This window comes from Urocampus carinirostris, chromosome 18, assembly GCF_059441175.1.
Source record: "Urocampus carinirostris isolate Australia breed hairy pipefish chromosome 18, RoL_Ucar_1.0, whole genome shotgun sequence".
Taxonomy (NCBI): domain Eukaryota; kingdom Metazoa; phylum Chordata; class Actinopteri; order Syngnathiformes; family Syngnathidae; genus Urocampus; species Urocampus carinirostris.
The window spans coordinates 26,863,685-26,885,949 of NC_142366.1; the positions used below are offsets into that span (position 1 = coordinate 26,863,685).

General features: G+C 39.2%; 1 protein-coding gene across 1 annotated transcript in view; it reads left to right on the forward strand.

Moving 5' to 3' along the window:
• mmp16a (matrix metallopeptidase 16a (membrane-inserted)) overlaps positions 1-22,265 on the forward strand; it is a 105,670-nt gene that overhangs the window by 39,958 nt on the left and 43,447 nt on the right. Inside the window, exons 4-5 of the mRNA XM_088321904.1 lie at positions 7,671-7,975; positions 22,087-22,248. Of these exons, the coding sequence (XP_088178030.1) occupies positions 7,671-7,975; positions 22,087-22,248 (467 nt within the window). The remainder of the gene's footprint in view (positions 1-7,670; positions 7,976-22,086; positions 22,249-22,265) is intronic.

A 22,265-nucleotide genomic window follows, 5' to 3' on the forward strand; every position in this document is an offset into this window, starting at 1 on the left:
TTTTATTTGCCAATTTGCAGCCACTTTGAAAGTCGGCTACTTTTACTCACCACGAGAGCAAACATTCATTATCGAAATAAATTGCGACAGTTTGTTAGATGTTTGTTGTAAAACCAATATCTTGGAGCATATTTTTTCAGTGAATTAATGTTGTTTCAATATTTTATTGATGAACAGTTATTTTTTTAAATATTGCCTCTTAAATCGTTCTTCCTGGAGGAATGAAAGGGACTGGGTGTATTAGTGACAGGGTTGGGTAGGGTTACTTTAACTTGATTACTTTCAATGACTTTTGGATGACTCCAATACCAAATATGCTAATAAAAGACAAAAGAAATTAATTTTGAATCAAATAATGACTCACGACACGTGGTAAGCTTTCTCTCCTGGCTTTGATCTCTTTGATCTCCGGCAAAACGAACATAAAATGCGACAGAAACAAAATGAAAAGAAATCCAAACATCATTTTTGCCGTTCCATGTATTCCGTTACTCCCCAAGCCTGCACAAAATGGAGTCATTTGATTCATATTTAGTTTCTTTCGTCTTTTATGAGCATATTTGGTATTGGAGTAATCCAAAAGTCATTGAAAGTAATCAAGTTAAAGTAACCCTACCCAACCCTGATAAGTGAAGTACTAGATGGCTGCTGTATGGTGTAATGCCACCAAAAACGAGCACAAAGGAAGAATACAGTAATCGAAACGCACCATTTCCGGCTCGTTTATTTTGCCCAGCCTTTTTGGGGTTTTTGGGTACCCGTAGCAGCAAGATGGCAATTACGTCAGATCCCTTTTGCTGAGGCCTATGTTATGTTAAAAAAATAATCTCGACCTATGTATGATAATTCATGCATTTTAGCTTATTATTTAAGTCAAGTCAAGTCATGTTTATTTGTATAGCCCTGAATCGCAAAGAGTCTCAAAGGGCTGTACGGATCAAAGACTATTGCAAACTACAGACTATTATGACACTCATCTAAAAACCTACATGAGGGCAAATAATACACATATTATCAACATAAAATATAGGTTATTCATATGCTATAGAATATAAGTGTGATTTAAGCTTAGATTTAAACATTTCCATTGAGGTTGCAGATCGGATCTCAGGGGGAAGAGCATTCCACAGCACCGGGGCCCGGCTGGAGAACGCTATCGAACCTGTGGATTTCTTCTTGGCTCTTGGGATCACTAGTAGGCCAGTGTTTTCAGAGCAAAGGCTCCAGACCGGAACATAGGGGGAAATTGAATCTGAAAGATATTAGGGAGCAAGTCCATGCATGATTTTGTATACTACCAACAGAATTTTAAAATCACATCTTAAGCTAACAGGGAGCAAATGCATGTTCGCTAAAATCGGGGTCATGTGATCAAACTTTCTTGTCTTAGTTAATAGCCTCACTGCAGCATTTTGTACTAGCTAAAGGCTCTTGATTTTGGACTTCGGGAGACCGGAGAGTAGTGCATTACAGTAATCGAGATGGGAGGTAACAAACGCATTTAATCAATATTGTATTTTTAATGAAGTTTTCTTTTACTACTAGGTGGTGCTAAATAATACACACAATGACTTCAACAATTATTTTCTTAAAAAGAAAAAAATAATACTTCAAAGGTTACCAATTCTGAGGGTTGTTGTTCATTGTTCCAACAATAACATTTCAAGAAAATACCAAAACTATATTACTCGAAATATTTAGAATGAAAAACATCTGCCAGAAGGGAAAGTTTCACTCATTTATTATGAAAACAAGTTCAAATGTTGTAGTAAACTACTTGTAGGGTTAGATAAGACTTGGCCTAATTTACAGTTTACACTACAAGATCAGTTTACAAGATTCTTTTTAGAAAATTGTTAAAACTGAAGTAATTTATTATTTCACAAGAAAAACAAATTAAAGAACATAACAAAAAGCTACTGAATACTTAACATGAGCAATTTTCTACATTTAATATATTTCAGAATTTTTATCTGTATTTGTTTATTTTGCAGCGCAGTGATCTGTAATTTATCATACCTCAACAATAACTTAATTGTATCCATGACAGGTTTATGTAACACTTTGTAAATTATGGAGTACTTTGAATAAGATCACAACAACAAGATAATAACTTAAGTTATGTTTGATTTCAAGGAATATATACATAACATGCAGCCTTAATGGAATACATTCAGTGGAAATGGGAATATACCTCGTTACCATAAAACTTTGTGTACATTGCCATCTGGCCTGGAGAGGGATGGGCGCCACCAGGCTGTACTTGCCCAAGACACACAACAAGAAATGGTGCTTCCTACAACCCAACCCAACCAAAACCCAACCAACCACTCGATCATTCAAAGATGTAAAATATTAAGAGAATTGAATGACGGAAAACTTTTATTTCGAACATTAAAATAAAAACAGGACAAAAACAATGAGTCAACAACAAAATAATGTCACATAACATGTTCGAAAAGGTAGTCAGAAGCAGATGCTTATTTTTCTTAACTCTTTATTTTCCCTATTAAATACATTTTACAAATCCTCCTTTCCTCTTACGTCTAATACAACAAAATCTCATGTAAATACTTATTACGTAGGTCAGATATCAATAATTATAATAATTACAATAATCACAGATTTTTTACACTAATCTCCGCAATACCCATGCCTCGACGTCATAATTCGCCTAGTTACCAAATGTCACTGCGGCACCAATGATAATAACAAAAATAAAAATAATAATAATATTTATAATAACAGTTCTGATATAATAATAGCAACAATAACAACAAGTTCACCATAGTTTTAAACGCAGTATTTCCAATCTCCCTCATATCCCATTTTCTTCATCCCTGTATTTCGCCAGTAATGCTTTTTTGTATTTAAATTTGAACACGTGAATAGTTGGACATTGTTTGATCTCATCTTGTAAATTATTCCAAAGTTTGACTCCACACACAGACACACACATACTTTTCCTGGTTGTTCTCACCTTTGGGATTTTGAATTTACTACAGCCCCTCAAGTTTTAATTTCCCTCTTTCCGAGTGAATCATTTTTTATGTTTTTGTTGAGCTTAAATAACAGTTGTGAAGTGAAAAGTTTTATTAAATCATCCAATTTTAATAATTTGGACTGCATGAATAAAATATTGGTAAGATCCCGATATCCTACCCTGCTCTAGATATGAAATTAATGTGATCTTTGAAATAAGGAGGCCGAACACTGCAGTCTAAATCGGTATTTTAGGTCTGCTCAGCTAAGAGAACTAGCAGAAAGTAGAGCAAGTAGTATCTACCATCTACTTATAAGCCGCTGGCTACTAAACCAGAGTGAAACCAAATTTCAAGACCATGACCAAATTTTTTTAGAGCATAGAAATCCGAGGGAGGTTTTTCGTCCATGACTAACCGGACGCAGGCTTTCAGGAGGCAGTGGGCTGTTGATAAGCCTAATTAGAAAGTAGTTTTGGGGGGTAGAACATTTCCCAAATCCTTCCTGCACCTGAAATGTATCAGAGCCCACAGGATTGACTCAGCTGCACTTGCTCATGGATTGCTGCTGTGTGCTTCAGCGTAAGCAAGCCTCAATGATCAAAATTGGGGTTTTAACTATGTTTTGCTGTAGTGTGGGTAGTTTGTGTACAACAATCGCTTATTGTGCATTGAATTTTTTCATCAAACTCTTTCAGTACATGCCAGTCTTTATGATGAAATATGTAACAAAAGAATCACCTTTTTCGTTTTTGGGGTACAATGGCATGTCATGCCAAGGGCAGGGTTGGTTAGGGTTACTTTAACTTGATTACTTTCAATGACTTTTGGATGACTCCAATAGCAAATATGCTAATAAAAGACAAAAGAAACTAAATATGAATAAAATTACTAAATTTTGTGCAGGCTTGGGGAGTAACGGAATACACGGAGCGGCAAAAATGATGTTGGCAAGCTGTTTGGATTTATTTTCATTTTGTTTCTGTCACATTTTATGTTGGTTTTGCCGGAGATCAAAGAGATCAAAGCCAGGAGAGAAAGCTTACCACGTGTTGTGAGTCATCATTTTATTCACATTTAGTTTCTTTTGTCTTTTATTAGCATTCTTGGTATTGGAGTAATCCAAAAGTAATTGAAAGTAATCCAGTTAAAGTAACCCTACCCAACCCTGTTGATAGGTACTATATAGAGAGTGTTGATGATATATAAGCACTTATTGTATATTTGAAATTAAAGTTACTGTTACTTGGAATAAACATACACTGAAAGAACATTTTTTATTTAGTTTGCATTAGCAAACTGGACAAACTGACGCTGGCAGTAAGCTGTCACGAGCAGTCTCTAGTAGTAGCGGACTGGTCATGAACTGGATTTTCCCTCATATGGCGAGCAAAATTTTTGTTGTAAATAAGATTATACTGAAATGTTCGTGTTTAGAGGTGCACTCCTCTTTAGAGATGCACTGTTTGGACGCGTTCTAAGGGATGGGCAGGGCACCTGTATGATGCGGCAGGGGTAAACCAGCGAAAGTAATCCAAAAGTAATTGAAAGTAATCAAGTTAAAGTAACCCTACCCAACCCTGGTCAAGGGCTACAACTAGCTACTATTTCAATAGTCGACTCGTCGCAAACTACTGAAATGTTTAGTGGAATAATCAGGTTTTTTTTCTAATTTGACATGAAGTTGATTTAATTATGTGGAGATGATAATAACACAAGGGAGATGGGTACAATGAAAAATACATCTTTTATTGATTCGATTGGGGATTCGTACAAAATTGTAATAAAAATGTCCCATCTATAATCAATTAGGCACTGTGATTGGTCATTAGAATCATACCGTGAGTACATCAATACACCCGTGACGATTTTTAGGAAAGACAAATACACTAACATTCTTTATCCCTGTGAACCAACAACGGGTTTATAAGCAGCAGTAGAGCAGTAAATAAAGCAAATATTATGTGCATTTTTTGGAGTAGTATTGCGTATTCAACTGGTCTGTAACAAAAGTATTTAAGGATTCTAATCCTGAAACCAAACGGCTTTAACCACTGACGTTAGTTGTTTTATGATTTTTGTTTATCATACTGCATGCATTTAATTTCAGAAACGTTTCTTAGGCACAGTCTTGCATACACTCAAACTCTTTTATAGTGAAGTGTGCTTAGAGAGATTGTCAGGTGTGCCGTGAGAAATTATCCAATGTCACTTTTTAAACTTTAAGATTTCATAAAACATTTATGAATCATTTTCTGCAAATATGATGTCATTGTCAAGTGTCTGTGCTGTAAAAACTGGGATTGTTATAAATTATATTGTAATTAAACATACTGTTCAGTGTCATTTTATAACATTTTTGGTTAGTAGTGTGCCGCAAAATTTTTCCAATGTAAAACACTGTGCCATGGCTCAAAAAAGGTTGAAAAACACTAGGCTACGCGTATAAAAATGTACAATTCATGTCATCAAAACCCTGTTGGCTTGAACGTTACTTGAATTAAACCGAGGCGAGTCAGACTCCGTTTTATTTATCTGTCCTACGTGCCCTTTAAATGTTGGTGCGTCACCTAAGCTACTGCTATGACATGCAAAGTCTCTTTGCAAATGTTGCAAGTAGTACTTTTAGTCACCGCTTCTTGGCTAAAATTCAACTTAAGAAGTTTCGGTATGCTAATAAGATGTTGACGCAGTGTCTGTTTATGATACCCCTTAATACGCTATTTCACATGTGCGACACTCTCAGCAGAGATTTTATTTAGGTAGAGATGCCTCTATTGGCGACAATTCTAGACAATACTATCGATTTTTGTCGACAATGTTGAAGCCCTAACAATCTCATGTTGCTCAGCACTCAGAAAAACAATTGTCAGCAACCTTCTGTCACCTGGAATGACATTAAGTTAATGTAAATGACATTTCTCCCTTAAAACTGTTTCAAAATAACTTCAAAGTGCCGGCAATGAGATCAAAGCACCAGAGCTCATTAAATGAGCTATCCAAACCTGTCTGTGAATAAGAGATGCATACTTTTTCTGCAATGCTCAACTGGTCTTTGATTATAAAGCACAAAAATGGCTATTAGCGCAGAAAGTGTGAATAACGTAGAAAATACCACCTTGTTGTGTTCTATGTTGCAAGTGCAACAAAAGTGAGGTTATAAGAAAAAAGAGGGTTTGACGGCAAAACCCAAGCTGCACCTCGACATCGGAGATCCCAAGCGGGAAAGAAAAAGGGGGCAGAGACAAAAAGACTTTTGTTCTCATTGAAAAAAAAATACCTCAAGACTCAACACGAGGACAGCGGCCACTGTACATACGAGCTTGATTTGATCCGGGAACAAGCTTGTATCTAGAATTCCTTGTATCTCAAACACATTTTCTCCATAAGAAATAACTTAAAACCCATTCATCTTTCCTAGCCTTGCTAACTCATCCAAGTTAATCCTAAATAGCTATTACACAAATATTCCTGATCGGTATATAAAGGGGATTAAATAATTATTATATATTCAGTGTTCATTTGAGCTGTGAAAAGTGATGGGTCCCAGGGACTCGCATGCTGAAAAATCTATGGGTCCCAACAGAGATCTATGGGTGCCCAAAATTTAGTTTTATTTTGAAATTGTAAATCGGCAACAAATATACAATATAAATCTATATATCCATTCAGTTTTAATCATCACAGTTTATTGGTAATACAAATGAGTTATCACTTCAAGATTTTTCAGTTTACAACAATATTGTAAACTATACAAAATAATATTGCTGAAATATTTATATATTCTTGCAGTTTTAATCATCGCAGTTAATTGGTAATACAAAGCAGTTGTCACTTCAAATTTTTCAGTTCATATATTCTTTGTGGTTTGCTGTTCCGCCATAGTTGTAATGCCTTCTCAAGGTCCAATCCATTATCATCCTCCTCATAACGTAACCAGGAGTTTAATTGAGTCAATTTTGGCAGAAAAGTCATTTTCTTGCGCGGAGTATTCTTTTGTTTATTAAATGACTAAACTTTATTTTCTTTCGTTGAATCGTTTGCTTCAACACACGTGTTTTCCTTGCCTCGGCGATCTTCTGAAGAATTTCTCCGCCGTTTTTTTCGTGCCGGAATTATTGCCAGTGTTACCACTTTCTGTGTTATGTTTCGACTTATTACCGACACTGAAGAAATTACCAATTTTTTGTTGATTTGCACCTAATACCAACCGTATTTTCGGAGCCATACTTCTCTTTTTGCCCAGATCGGCGTGAGACCAAAACAACAATGGCGGATCTGCCTGACGAAAAGTTTGGAGTGCGGTAAATCTTTGTTTAAAAAAAAAAATAATGTAATCGGGTAATAATGACAATTTAGTGTCAAAAACGTTGCTGGGAATCAACGCACGTCGATTTGACCCAATGCGTCCCCAGCAAAAATGATGCGTCTAGGACGCAGGGACGCGAACAAACGCGTATATTTTATTTTGGTATTGTCTTCATTGCTTACATTGTCAATAAATGATTTTAATCACGGCCGGACATGTTAAACGGTTGTCACTTACAATACTTGAATTGAACCCAGAAAAATTGTTACTAAATTTTCTACAGATTTTTAACCCAAAATTAGGGTTGCACACACTGGATAAAAGCCATACCTGCTTCCAAATCTCAAGAATTGTTTTTTATTTCTGTTCTATTCATACAGCATAAAAAACGTCACCCCCAAAGTCGGTGCTGAGGAGACTCACGACGCCATCCGGCGTGCCTTCGACGTGTGGCAAAACGTGACGCCGCTGCGCTTCGAAGCCGTGCCGTACCACGAACTGGAGCGCACCAAGAAAGACGTGGACATCACCATCATCTTTGCCTCAGGTTTTCATGGCGACAGTTCGCCATTCGACGGCGAGGGCGGGTTCCTGGCCCACGCCTACTTCCCAGGGCCGGGAATTGGCGGGGATACACACTTTGATTCGGACGAGCCATGGACACTGGGCAACCCGAACCATGATGGTGAGCATTGCTTTTTGTTACCTATTGCATTCTGTATGTTGGTGCCTGCTTGCAAAATCTACAGAAAAAACTACAGCAAAACACAAAAATTTGCGCTATCTACCCTGGTCATATCCCTCGAGTGGGGTGACTGACAGCAAGACAAAAATAAAGAAAATTAAAAAAGGGAAAAAGTAGCAAAAACGCACACAAACATTTTTGGACCATTGCCAACCTCAATGCCCAAACACCCAAACAAGTTGAGCACCTCGGCGCCTGCTTTCGTCCCCCCAGATGAAACGGGACACAAGAAAGCGGCCATGTCACTCGGGTCAGGGCGGCACAACACACTCTTTTGTTCAACAGCAGGGCCCGACAACTTTCGCTGGTTTACCCCTGCCGCATCATACAGGTGCCCTGCCCATCCCTTAGAACGCGTCCAACCAGTGCATCTCTAAAGAGGAGTGCACCTCTAAACACGAACATTTCAGTATAATCTTATTTACAACAAAAATCTTGCTCGCCATATTAGGGAAAGTCCAGTTCATGAACAGTCCGACTACTACTACTAGAGACTGCTCGTGACCACTTACTGCCAGCGTCAGTTAGTTCAGTTTGCTAATGCTATCTATCTATCTATCTATCTACCTTGGTCATATTGCTCAAGAGGGGTGACTGACAGCAAGACACACACATACAATAACAAAGAAAATAAAAGGGAAATAAATAGCAAAAAAAACACTTTTGTTCAACAGCAGGGCCCGACAGCTTTCACTGGTTTACCCCTGCCGCATCATACGGGTGCCCAGCCCATCCTAGCTTTTTTGCAAACTAAATAAAAAATGTTCTTTCTGTGTATGTTTATTCCAAGTTACAGCAACTTTAATGTAAGATCAAACATTCGGTTGTGTCCGGCAACTCTGTTTGACCAGAAAATAGAAATAATAACAATAATGAGTATAAAAACGGATACAATTTACCTGCAGATGAAATGAGTCACAACATTAGCTTCTCTGCTGGCTTTGATCTCTTTGATCTCTATAAGGGGAATTATCATTTTAGCACCACAGAAACAAAACGAAAATAAATCCAAACAGCTTGACAACATCAATCACATTCCTGTGCATGTTGAGAGATTTGTCAGCTGTGCTTATAATGTTTAAAATTAACTTTTTTTGTGGCGCACCAAAAGATGTGTCTTACCGTTGGCAGCTCGCTCTGTAGACTGCCAACAAAACCCCGCCTTCTGGTCACATGTCAAAAGCCAAAACAAACCATACCCCATACCAGCAGGTGGCACTGTTGGACTCATCATTGCAGGACACTTACCAAAAACTATACACATATTTCAACAGGAATTTCAATAAAACAAAAGTTATTATTACACCCGTTACACCTATAATAAACTCGCATTTTATTTCCTTAATATTATCTTGTTTATCTTATTACAGTATTTATGTTTACTTACTTGAATGTGTTTTTAATGATCAGGGAGATGTGTTTTAGATCTCTTTAGGGTTCACATGGATGCTTTTCCCAGTAGACTGAAGTGGACCAGTGAATTTAGAATCTTTTCTTATCAGGGAAATTTGAGCTACTAGCACAATCCTGGAACGAACTAAGCTAGTATGAAGAGGTTACCGGTATACATTTAGAATCTGACAGGGAGGTATTTGCAGCACTGAATTTTTCATGAAATTCTAAGGAGCAACTCTTTTCTGTGGTCCACAGAGAGAAGGCAGAATCATCATTCTGGTTACTGAGTCATGAGTCAAAACAATGACACAGACTACTGAGCTATAGAGCGCTCAGGACAAATTGGATTTAGAAAAAATAAGCACAAATGTGCCAGCGACTTGGCGCATGCTTTGGAGAGAGTTTCCATTTCACTCTAGAACAGGACTGGAGTGAGCTTCCAGGATTAGATAATGGATTATGAGCATCCGCATTGTTAGTTTAATGGAATTTGCTAAAATCTCTCTTTCAGGTCGATTATCTAAAAGGTAGAAGATAAAGCTGCAGCTAAAGACTATTTCAATGGTCGACTAGTCACCAACCATTGAAACGATTTGTCAATGACCATCCATCCATCCATTATCTGCACCGCTTATCCTCAGTAGGGTCGCGGGGTGCTGGAGCCCATCCCAGTTATTTTCGGGCAGTGGCCAGGGGACAACCTGAACTGGATGCCAGCCAGAGACAGACAACTCAATCGCTCATTCACACCTAGGGACAATTTGGACTGGCCAATTCACCGGAGAAAACCCACGCAAGCACGGGGAGAACATGCAAACTCCACGCAAGGAAAATTTGATCTCACGACCTCAGAACTGTACCGGACACGCGCTAACCACTGCGCTGCCGTGCTGCCCTAGTCAATGGCTAATTGAACAAAAAGAAATATTATGTGCATTTTGTGAAGTACTTTCAGTGGTCAACTGAAAGTTTGTAGCAAAAGTTTTTAACAATTCTCAACAGTTTGAAATCAAACAGTTTTAACAATGGACATTTACCATTTTTAATACTATAACAATTGGCGTTTGTTCCTTGGACTTGGTACCATAAATTTCATATAGGTTTGTCTGGCACAGCCTGGCATAAGGCTCAACGGCGCAAACATGTACAATGCACATTAGGGCCGCACTATTAAACGAAATCTAAATAAAATTGCGATGCGACGTAGTGCGATCGTTTGAGTGACCGCATATTTGACCAACCAGAATTCTCACAGTTCAGGTTCTAACGTTGCCGGCCAATCAGAGGCCAGAGTGTGTTGAGCGGCCGTGACTGTGTGCGCGACTGTGAAAGGCTGTGATATGCTGTCAGTCAAACAGACAGGGGTGGGTGCCACCAAAACAAACGCGACAGCTAGTATTGTAGAGGATCGCTATATTGAAGAGAAATTCATCAATTATATCAGACTCCGACAGAATGACAGGAAAGTCAGACGGGCTCAAAGAAATGCTGAGCACCAGTAGGTGTTCCGTGGATTGTTATTGCATCTGGGAATCGACTAAAGGGGCGTTGGGAGGCTACTGTCCAGCCTACTCCTGCGGCTAGGCTAACAACTTTAACAAGCCACCCTTGCCGAGCCTGGCTTAGACACCAACGCCAGATCCATTACCCATGAAACCGAAGACCTGGAGCTACAACTCTTGGGAAACCGCTACATTCGTGGCGGTTGTCTTATAATCATCACGGAAACCTTGCTGAAGTCGCCGTTACCCGATGCTAGCGTGCAGCTAGATAGTAAACTATTTAATAATAAATACACTAGTTATGAAAGACAATGCCAAAGCAAATAAATCATACCCACAAAGCATGGCAAACGAAACAGGAGTTTATTGCAAAAAAGTAATCTAATTACACTAAAAATAAATTGTGTTGTTCCGATACTGATGCTGTTTTAAGGAATCGTAACGGTGTGTAAACAGACCAAATCACTGAGTTTTAAATGTTGTCACAGTTGCCATGGCGCCCAACTGGCTCCGCCCGTGTGGCGCCAGCTGCGACTCGTTGACAGATTGGCTTCCCTTCTATTTATGCTCAGTGCTCTCACTCTTTCTTTGTCAGTCCGTCAGCGAACATCTGCCCCGCAAGTCAAGGGTTTTGACTCGGTCCTGTTGGTATTTCCTTCCCGGTATTTTTCCCGTTTAATTTGTCCTGTTTAATATTGGTTCCAGTTTTGTTGACGTCTAGTTGGCCCTGTTTAATTTCAATATCCTGTTTTGATATCAATCCTGTCCGTCCCATCTGACTGATATCTGCTTGGGCAATTGGTATCGATCTCGTCAACCTCCTATCATTGTACACCAGACTGCTGCCTAACGTGCAGGACTCCCCATTTCCTATAAAATAAAAGCCTTGTGTGAGAAACGTTAGGCATTTGGGTACTGATCCTGTTCCGGTTCATGACAAATGTATCGAATCTATTACTCATAGGTGATTTGGTCAATTTCAGTATTATTTATCAGTAACCTGTGGTTTGTGATTTCTGCCGTGATAGGATGCCAGTTTTTCCTCCAATGGTTTCCAGGAGGTTATTGTAACACGCAACTTGTGGTCTACAGTTAGGGCTTGCGTCCACCAAAGTGTTTCCTACGCTGAGCGAATTTTCGAATCGCTTGCAATGGCAGCCTCCTCAAGTGAACCATTTGCGTGTGCACGTGTTCGTCCGGAAACCATTCCCGCCACCCGTGTAGAAGTTGATGCCGCTATCAGTAGGTGGCTGTCTATTTCTAGTGGCTGCCTGGTGGACAGGAACACGTGGTAAACACACAGCTTCCATTTGTGTGACACGTCATTTTCCCCTTTAAAGTGTGTGAAAGCAAAGCTTCCTTACAAAGTGACATTAATTATTGGATGAGACTATACATTGCAAGCTACAAAGAAATATGCTTTAATGCAGGGATGTTAAACATATGGCCTGTTGGAAGATTCAATCTGGTTCACCATAAATTTCTGAGTATGACAAAAAAAGATGCGAGTCTCTGGGTTATTTCAATCAAAAATTATGATTTTTTTTTCTAAAATAAATGCTCCCTCGGCTGTAAACGTTATATTCTCAGCCTGGTAGTTTGATCAGTCTCATCTATTGCCTATATAGTGTTAACATTTTTAAGTTGATTTACTTTTTATTCATTTCAAACCAGTACGATAATTTAGGCATAAATTGTATTTTTTTCATAGCTCCAACTTGAGTTTGTATAGCATGGTGAGTTGGTTTAAATATAAAACTGCATTGACTCAACTGTTAAAATAAACCAGTTTACGCATTCAATGATGAATATAAAACATTTTTTTTCCCCATTGTTTGGGAAGAAATGTGTTGTCGCAGCAGAGCGAGCGCTAAATGACCGATTTACAGCACTTGGTAGTCCTAGGCGGTCTCCCATCCAAGGACAAACTAGACCCGAACCTGCTTAGTTTCCTAAGATCCTCAGGGTGGTATGGTTGTAGGTCTGTAAAATGATCACTGTGTTGTGTTAGAAGTGAGGATCCCCACCCAAGGAAAATACAGTCCGGAATGAATACAAATCAATATTCTGTGCTTATAGCCAATCAACATGGAGAATGGTTATCTGCAGCCTACTATGTCATCTCACAATGATTATGCTAGACACGTCTTAAATAGAAGAGTAAACAAACTGGTGGTCATAAAAACTTTTGGCAATGGAGCAAAGATTGATCGTTGCAGTTCTCGGTTGCATGGAGATTACACAACACCAACACACTTAAGTGAGGTTTATTTGGTGAGTTTTTTTTTTTTTTTTTAATTATTACTTGCCACGTGGGCCAGCACGGCAGCGCAGTGGTTAGCGCGTGTTCGGCACAGTTCTAAGGTCTTGGGAACCTCCTGTGTGTGTTTAAATCCAGCTACTGGACTTCCTGTGTGGAGTTTTATTTTCATTTTGTTTCTGTCGCATTTTATGTTCGTTTTGCCGGAGATCAAAGAGATCAAAGCCAGGATAGAAAGCTTACCACGTGTTGTGAGTCATTATCTTATTCATATTTAGTTTCTTTTGTCTTTTATGAGCATATTTGGTATTGGAGTGATCCAAAAGTTATTGAAAGTAATCCAGTTAAAGTAACCCTACCCAACCCTGTATAAAGCATTAAGTAAACTGAATGGGTTTACATCAACGAGGTCAGACTATTAGCAGTTCGTCAACCTGACTAAAACAGGAGTGGCCATACTTTTAAATTAGCGAACTCTGTTGAAATTTCGATGCACTTTTTGTGTGAAGTTAATTTAAGTCATGTTTGTAGTTTTGACACTTTTATTTATTTAAAAAAAAACAACTAAATCTGGGAGCTAATTGCGTTTTTATGTACCTCATACAAGTAGTCATGGTGGTTGAGTTGCATTTCTAATTTATTAACTGTAAAATATTTTAAATTTAAATTGAATTTATTACAAATTCGTTTCTTTTTTAAATTATTAAAAATTTAATCTCCTACAGCAATTTAATATTGGCTTGAAATATCGGTTATCGGCCTCCTCTTAATACGAATAATCGGTATCGTGATCCTTAGCAACTAACCCTGACTATTCAAGCTGAAGGCAATTATTCATTGAATTTCTGTTGTGGCTGTCTAAACTGCTGATGTAAAAACACAATTATAAATGTTTTCTTAATTTGTTTATTGTGCTTAAGAAAAACAGACCTCAGCAAAGCAATCTTTTTCTTCAATAAATGGCTCCAGCAAATTAATTGAAAAAGATGAAGTGCGTGGCATCTGTCTTTTAATTGCCCTTCTTTGGTGGAAGCTGAAGAGAAAAATTATGTTTCGGAGTTTCCAAGGACACCCGTTTTTGTGCGTGTTTGCGAAAGCCAACACCCCTGCTTGCAAAAGCGTTATTAATGATAAATGATCACAATAAAAATGTACACCAATCCCCTGTCTTGCGCACAGGTGCTGGACTGAGATAAACATGACAAGAATAAAGGATGTCCTTTCCTTGGCAGGATTAATTATATTCTCTGTCCCGGTTTATTTACCCCAAGTCCACAGGAGCCGTTGATATTCCAATCCTTGGCAATGTTCCAGAGGCAGAATTTTCACTCAGTTGCAGTTTTTTGGAAATAGATAATTACTCCTCTGCAGAGTACAGTGGAACCTCGGTTATCGACCATAATCCGTTCCAGAACCCTGTTCGAGAACCGATTTGTTCAATCACCGAAATCGATTTTCCCATTAAAAATAATGTAAATCGTTTTAATCCGTTCCAACACCCTGAATGTTTACCATGAATGTTTAACGTAAACATGAAGCTAATCCAGGCTAATCGTTCGCGTTAGCGTAATCTTCCGTACGAAAGATTACGCTAACATGAACGTGTAAAAAGAAAAAAATCAGGTCGTTTACAAGTCATTTAGCACCACAAGTGGCTAGCGCTTCATTGGAAAGGGGGCTCCGTTCCAACACCCTGAATTTTGGGCTCAGTTCCAACACCTGGAATGTTTACTTCGAATCATAAAGCTAACCCAGGCTAATCGTACATTCGGAGTTCGAACGCCGGTAATGCGTGAGTGCGTATGCTAGGGTGCGATGCTGAGCGGTGTACGGGTTTGGATTGCTCTTTTCTTGACCAACTGTTATCACGTGCGGACGTGCTTAGTTTTGCTATCGCTTTTAATATAGGTGTACCAAGTGTTTTAGCCCTTTTTTTATTTTTACACGTTCATGTTAGCGTAATCTTTCGTACGGAAGATTACGATAACGCGAACGTACGATTAGCCTGGGTTAGCTTTATGTTTACGTTAAACATTCAAGGTAAACATTCAGGGTGTTGGAACGGATTAAAACGATTTACATTTTTTTTTAATGGGAAAAATGATTTAGGTGATCGAACAGGGTTCTGGAACGGATTATGGTCGGGAACCCAGGTTCCACTGTACTTGTATTGACTCATTGTCATTCATGCGATGTTTGTGTTGCGTTGTCTGTTACAAGCCACGTGAACTCCTCTTTCCATGATGGTTTTGATGTACGTTTACGTTTTGTAGCGTCATAAAATTTGTTAGCTTTTGAATCTTCTGGGGCTGAGGTTTTGGCTTGATTCCTAACCACTTATCCATCTTTCTTGAGTTCTTTGTGCGTCTACTTTGGAAAATGATATGCAAATGCGCAACCTTATAACGCTCGAGAAAGTCTGAAAGCACGTAGTTATTCGATGCAGGCTTCTGATCGGCTGCCGAGTATGCAAATTGCCAAACGAACCAAAATTCCGAAATTTCCAAACCGAACGAAGATTTAAAAATCGGAATAAAGTAAAAGTTTTTTTGTTTTTTGTTTTTTAATTTCTTGAAAAAGTTGTCGGCCACCCGGGGGGAGACGTTTTGTAAGTTGTATGCCCGACCTAAAAGCTGCACGCCCCGGGCATCCGGGGAGACGTTATTTCAGACACTGCTGATTGCCGATAAAAATGAAGGTTTGACTATAGATGTCAGTGGGACTGAATATGCAAAGATAGTGTAGATTGTTGACAATGAGGTTATCCGTGGCATTCCAGGATAAACAGAAAATAAAAGACTTGGAAAAAAAAACACAAATAGATCTACATGTTAATGCTTGTTGTCAGGCCAAGTAGTGAATGCATCAGAAAATAATAAAAAGACAATCCTTATTGTGCAATAATAAGCTGTGAAAGGAGTCCTTAATAATGTCTGCTACTTTGTGGTAGCAAGCCAGAAATGCCCCAGACTGGGCAGAGAGCAGACAATTATTTTATGGGCTGAGTTGATGAAAATTGTCCTGTCTACTGTTTTTCACCCAGCATGCCACACCGTGATGCCGTATTCTTGGATGCTCTCCACTGTGGCTCTGTGGAAGAACACCAGCAGCTTCTGCTCCCGATTGTTTTCCCTGAGCACTCTCGGGAAAAAGTGATAGGGCTTACCTAACACAGCTCTTGTAAGCTATCAACCAAGATGTTCACAACCAGAAGTTCAAAAGAGTGAACTCTTTCTGGAGAGTTCTCGTGATTATTGACCTGGGACCATGCCTTTCCCCCTGGAGTCCGGTCTGACTTCTTTGTTTTTTGTTGTTTTACTGAATGGACTGCTGATGGCTCACCTTACTAAGGATTACAGGCTGTCACTCTGCATTTGGACCGACTTCAGCCAGGGGTCCCATATCTGATTTGTGGCACTGTGAGTGTTTACTTTGCGCGAGTTTATGTCAGGAGCTTGTATTCCCACGTCTCACATGCCCCCAGTCAGCAGACGGGCTGTGGTAACCGTAGCATGTATAGGGACCTTGTAAATTATGGAGAAGCGCAGTCTGTACTCAGGTTTTCTAATCACAAGGCATGTTTACTTTTTTGTTGGAAGAAAATAAACTCGCATATGTAATTAAACATTTTGTGGTGCTTGTACTTGATGTGTTGTTAGTTTGTGCTAGCATACTAAAGAGGCTACTGGTGTGTTTCACATGAACAAAGTTATTTTATCTTGTAAGTTATTGAACTTATATATGTATATATATACCACAGCCATATCCCCCTAGTGGGAGGTGGCTAGAGTCACTTCTGACTCTTTTTGGAAGATTGATTTAGAGGAGGGGATTCCCAGCCCCCTCGCTCAACCCAACTGAGGTGTTGGGAGTCATTAGGTAAACTTGATGACAGAAAAATTATGTGTTTACTTCTTTGATTACTGAAACGTGAATAGCCAAATTTAGCAAGTGCATTTCATCTGTGTTACAATTCGAATGTGCTTTCCTGCCATTGATAACAACATGGTGAACATGGTTTACAATGAGATTAGACAAGGAACTCCAGGATAAACACACATTAAAGACCTAAAAGAGAAATGTAAAATAAAAAGAATATCAGGAAAAATAGGCAAAAATATTTACAGGTAGTGCTTGTAGACTAGAGTAAATAGAAGGAGACCAAGAGGAAGGCCGCAATTGATGTGGATGGAATGTGTTATGAGTACACTGCAGGAAAGCGGTCTAAATGTAGTGGAAGCTAGAGTTCTTGTTGGTGATAGGAATGAGTGGAGAGGTGTTGTAAAAGGATAGTGGGATGTCTAGGCATGTTGGGCAGGGCACCTGTATGATGCGGCAGGGGTAAACCAGTGAAAGCCCTGCTGTTGAACAGAAGATTGTGTTGTGTCACCCTGACCCGCTTTCTTGTGTCCCGTTTCATTTGGAGAACAGAAGCATGACCAACTCGGGTGCCGAGGGGCTTAACTTGTTTGGGTGTTTGGGAATTTGGGTTGGCCATGGTCCAAAAAGTTTTGTGTGTTTTTTGCTAAAATCTTTATTTTTGTATGTGTTTACCTTGCTGTCAGTCACCCCTCTTGAGGGATATGACCAGTTTAGATAGATAGATAGCTTGTAGACTTGCTTAAGTTGTAAATGCATCGTAAATATAGTGCAAAAAATAAATAAGGGAAGAATACAAAATTTTCTATACACAGGAAAGATATATATTTTTCACAGTCTTGTCCCCTTGTCTATGGTGGTCTCTGAGCCTGTCCGTCCTTGTTTTAAGGGAACTGTAGCACCTACCCCCTGGGAGTAGGTCAACGATGTTATGCTGGGGTGAGGAGTCCTTTGATAATATTATAAAAAAAAAAAGAAACCATACCTGTAGCATAGTGTTAGTGTCAACGTGAGGCTGCTTCTAGGACACGTTCACTTCCACTTTGTTTAATTTTTGTACGAAGTTTTTTTTTTAAATTCCAAACAGTCAGGTTTATTTATTTACTTATTTATTTTTGGGTGTGAGTATTTTGGACATCGTACATTTTATGTAGATTTAATGAAGTGCTTTCATTTTATTGACTTCAGTTGTATTAAAGTATATAAAAAAACATCTACTTCCTGGTTGTGTTGCCTTCAGGATGAATCAAGTAGCATAGACAGTATGTTCATGGCTACGCTGTGATATGGCAAGCCGGAACTCCCTTTCAGACTGGGCGTAGAGCAGCCAACGATTTTCTGGCCTATGTTGCTGAATCTCTGTATTTCTTTATCCGTCTGCTGCTGTGCTCTGAGAATACCACACTGTAGTACCATAGCAAGGGTCAAAACGGCGCTAACAAAGAAGAAAATTATTCCTATAAGAAATTTAACATGGTTATAAGGCATTAGGTAAACTGAATGGGTTTACATCAACGAGGTCAGACTATTAGCAGTCTGGACAAGATAATGTCCTGGTTTTTATGCAAGTTCACATAACACTATAAATCCATATGTCAGCATGTTTCATCCGACTACTCCCTGCATGTAAATGTAGAGAATTAATAGACGGTCTACCTAAGTCACTGTTTGTTCATTTACATTTTTCTTACATCTCCTTGGTTTCTCTCCCTGTTCCTTTCACCTTGCACGCTATCCTCTGTTTCTTCACCTGTCTCAGACCTGCCATGTCTCCTCACCGTTCGCAGGGCCGTAACCAGGTCACTTAGGTTTTGGTCAATGGGCCACTCGGGCCGGCGGGATATCTCCGTCTCACACAGGACGGTTTACCTTTAAAATAAAGCGACACCGGTAACCTCAAATGCCCTCAGGAGGCCTAAGAGTTGAGGGTTGAAAATGAGATATCGGATTTCTATGGTTGGTCAAAATAAGTCAGGGGTGTCAAGCTCGGGGGCCACATGGTCGAAAAAAACTTTCTCTTGGGGGCCAGACTAGGAAATTAGTGGTGTACAATTTGCCCTAGCTGGACGTTGGGTGACTTTTTAGACGCTCACAATTAAATTGTGATTCAGGGATGTAAGATGATTAAAAAACGATTATTGAGTTTTTTTTTTCCCCAATTTTTTTTTCCATTTCCATTGTATTTATCAGCGGTGCATTTACAAAATAAAGCAAAGCAACACTTGAATTCATTCCCATTATTTCACATGGGGAAACTCATGCAGACTGGAAAGTGACAAAAATGGGATACAAAAAAATTATTTATTTAATTGATCTTACCACACTGACCCTATTTAAGTTTTTCTGCATTTTATTCTTTGGAATGAAAATGTTAATATGGTAACTTCCCTGTTTGATTTCATATCTATTGTAGAAAGGAGCTTAAGTTTCTTTAAACCTGTGCAAAGACGTGGATTTTGTTTAAATGTGCCCTTTTTCAAATAGGCCTAAACAGCACACCCATGACTTTTATTTTGAGTAGAATGGTTTTCTTTGGCGACATCCAGTAGATATATTTAAAATTGCAATTTAATGTTTGACGCGATGCAGCTCATTTTTTTTCTTGCGCTTCCCTCAGCATTATCTTGTGGGCCACAATAATATCATGTGGCGGTCCACATTTGGCCTGCAGCAATGAGTTTGACACATGTGATATAAGAGAGCTGTCCATGATGTAAAAAATATATATTTTCTAGTGGCTGTCTAGTCTGTCACATTCTGATCTAAACATTCAACATCCCGTGAAATGGCCTTAACAATTGTCTTTGGCTGCAAAGCAGTGTGATGTTTCCTGCATTGCCGATTCCAAACTCACTGAGCCATTTCTCTTTCCCTTTTATCTGTGTTTCTCTCCCCCGTCTCTCTTTATTTGCTTGAAACCTAATCCCTCGACACTTGTTCGGTCTTACACTCTTGCATAAATCTTCCCTCATTTTCCCTTGAAAAATTTCAACTTTATAAAGCTGGGACTTTCTTTGTAAGAATGCCAAGCCTTTTTAGTTGAAAGTGTGGGATTGCATGGAGTGATGGACTTTATATTTATCTCATTAAAAGCGGCTGGCATTTAGACGATAACTAAATAGGAATTGTCTGTGACAATCTGATTTGTATTACTGTAAATCAAGGTCCACCAATGCAGCGCCAAAAGACCATAGGAGCAGCCTGTGGACAATTACTGTAAATTCCGGACTATAGAGCGCACCCGATTATAAGACGCACCCACCACATTTTAAGAGGAAAACCGATTTTGTACTTACTCAAGCCGCACCTGTATATAAGCCCCATGCGCCCACATTCAAAAATGTAACACAAACACAAAATTAACCCAAACCCGAATTTAAGTCCCGCGATTTAAACTAAATGTCCTTCTTTAAAGTACACAGTCCAAAAATCACAGCCGGCAAAATGAACGGAAAATGATACCGGTACTTAAGGTTTGATGCAGACCTGCAGAGTCCGGGTCCCGTCGAAAGTAATCCAAGGAAAAAAGTGTATATTTCCAAAGGTAAAAGTGGGAAAATTATATATCCACTATTGTCCGCCGCGTCCACAAACAGGTCTGTCTGTTCCTCACCTTTACCTCACTTCCCGTCACCCCGCGTTTGTTCCGCCCCTTCTTTTTCATTCGCCCGTGCAAAACATATCAGAATAAGTGTCTAAAATAAATACAAATAAATATATTATAAAAATATACAGTTGCAAATACATATTATACATGGTTACACATATTTACAAAGAAAGACGGAACACCGAGAGAGTTTTCAAAGCTTTATTAATAATAATAATATAACTTTCATCCCAAACGGTGCCTGTGATAGGGCAGTTAATGGTTGCAACACGCTAGCAACACGCTCGCAACACAGTAAACGGGTCTGTTAAAAAAACATACCGTACTTGTAAAAATCACGGTAAACCGTCCTCATCTTTCTCATGTGCTGCGTCATGTGCCTTTCTTTTTTGCATTTTACATGATGAGGGTATGTTAACGCTAATTTAATTTATGCACAAGCCAAGAAGTTGCAGTCTTCCTCGGCGCATATATTCCACCGGTCTAAATCTTACCTTTTGTACTCGAACGCCGCTGGCGGCCATTAGAAAAATTACATAAATTGGCCGCATCACTGAATATGCCGCAGGGTTGAAAGTTTGGAAAAAAAGTAGCGGCTTATAGTCCGGAATTGATGGTACTAAAAATAGCTTAGCATCAATGGATCATAGTGGTGTTCTAGGAAATCTACGAGGAAAACGTTTTTTAGGAAATAAAGGGACATTGTGTATAATTTAGCGACTTAGCGGTAGAAAGAATTAAAAAACATTATTGATCTAAATAATCCGCCAAAATACATGAACTACCCTATTTTTGAACACTCTTAGATAAAAGATATTTTCTGTATTTTACATAACATGTGGCTCACTTAAAGGGATACGACAGGATTTTCTGCAATCTTGCTGCTACGAGTACCCACAAACACTTCTCTTTTGAAGTTGAACGCTACGTCATTTCGAAGGTGCTTTATAGTTTACCGCAACTGTCCGAATCCATTTTAACTCTCGCGACTTTCCTGAAAAAGAGAATGATTTCATGCTCACATCTGAGAAACGTTTCAGTCCGAATGACGCGAATTAAGGGATTTAGCCTTGAAGAGGGGGCAGTTAAACCCAGAATGAATCAAACTGGGTGTTCGCTGTCGACCACAGTGTTCCCAAGTCAAAAGTTCAGACCCGCTTCGGTTAACCACATCTGCGCACTAATTATAATGTGCGCGCGAATGGTTTTTGTTTCCGTGTGGCGCACTCCGTTTCTCTGTGTGTGTAGCTTGCTACGTAATTCCTTCAATTATGTGCCGACACTGTAAGTGGTCTGTGCCGTATAGCCACATTTGCATCCTTTAGGATCGGAAGTCTTATCCTTTTTATTGCACAGTTTATCGTAAAAACCGAATTGCCAATGCCTCTTTTCTCCATCCAACTTTTAGGGAATGATTTGTTTCTGGTGGCGGTCCACGAACTTGGCCACGCTCTCGGGCTGGAGCACTCAAACGACCCCACGGCCATCATGGCTCCGTTCTACCAATACATGGACACTGAAAACTTCAAACTACCTATGGATGATCTGTTAGGGATCCAGAAGATTTATGGTAAGGCTCGTTCTTGC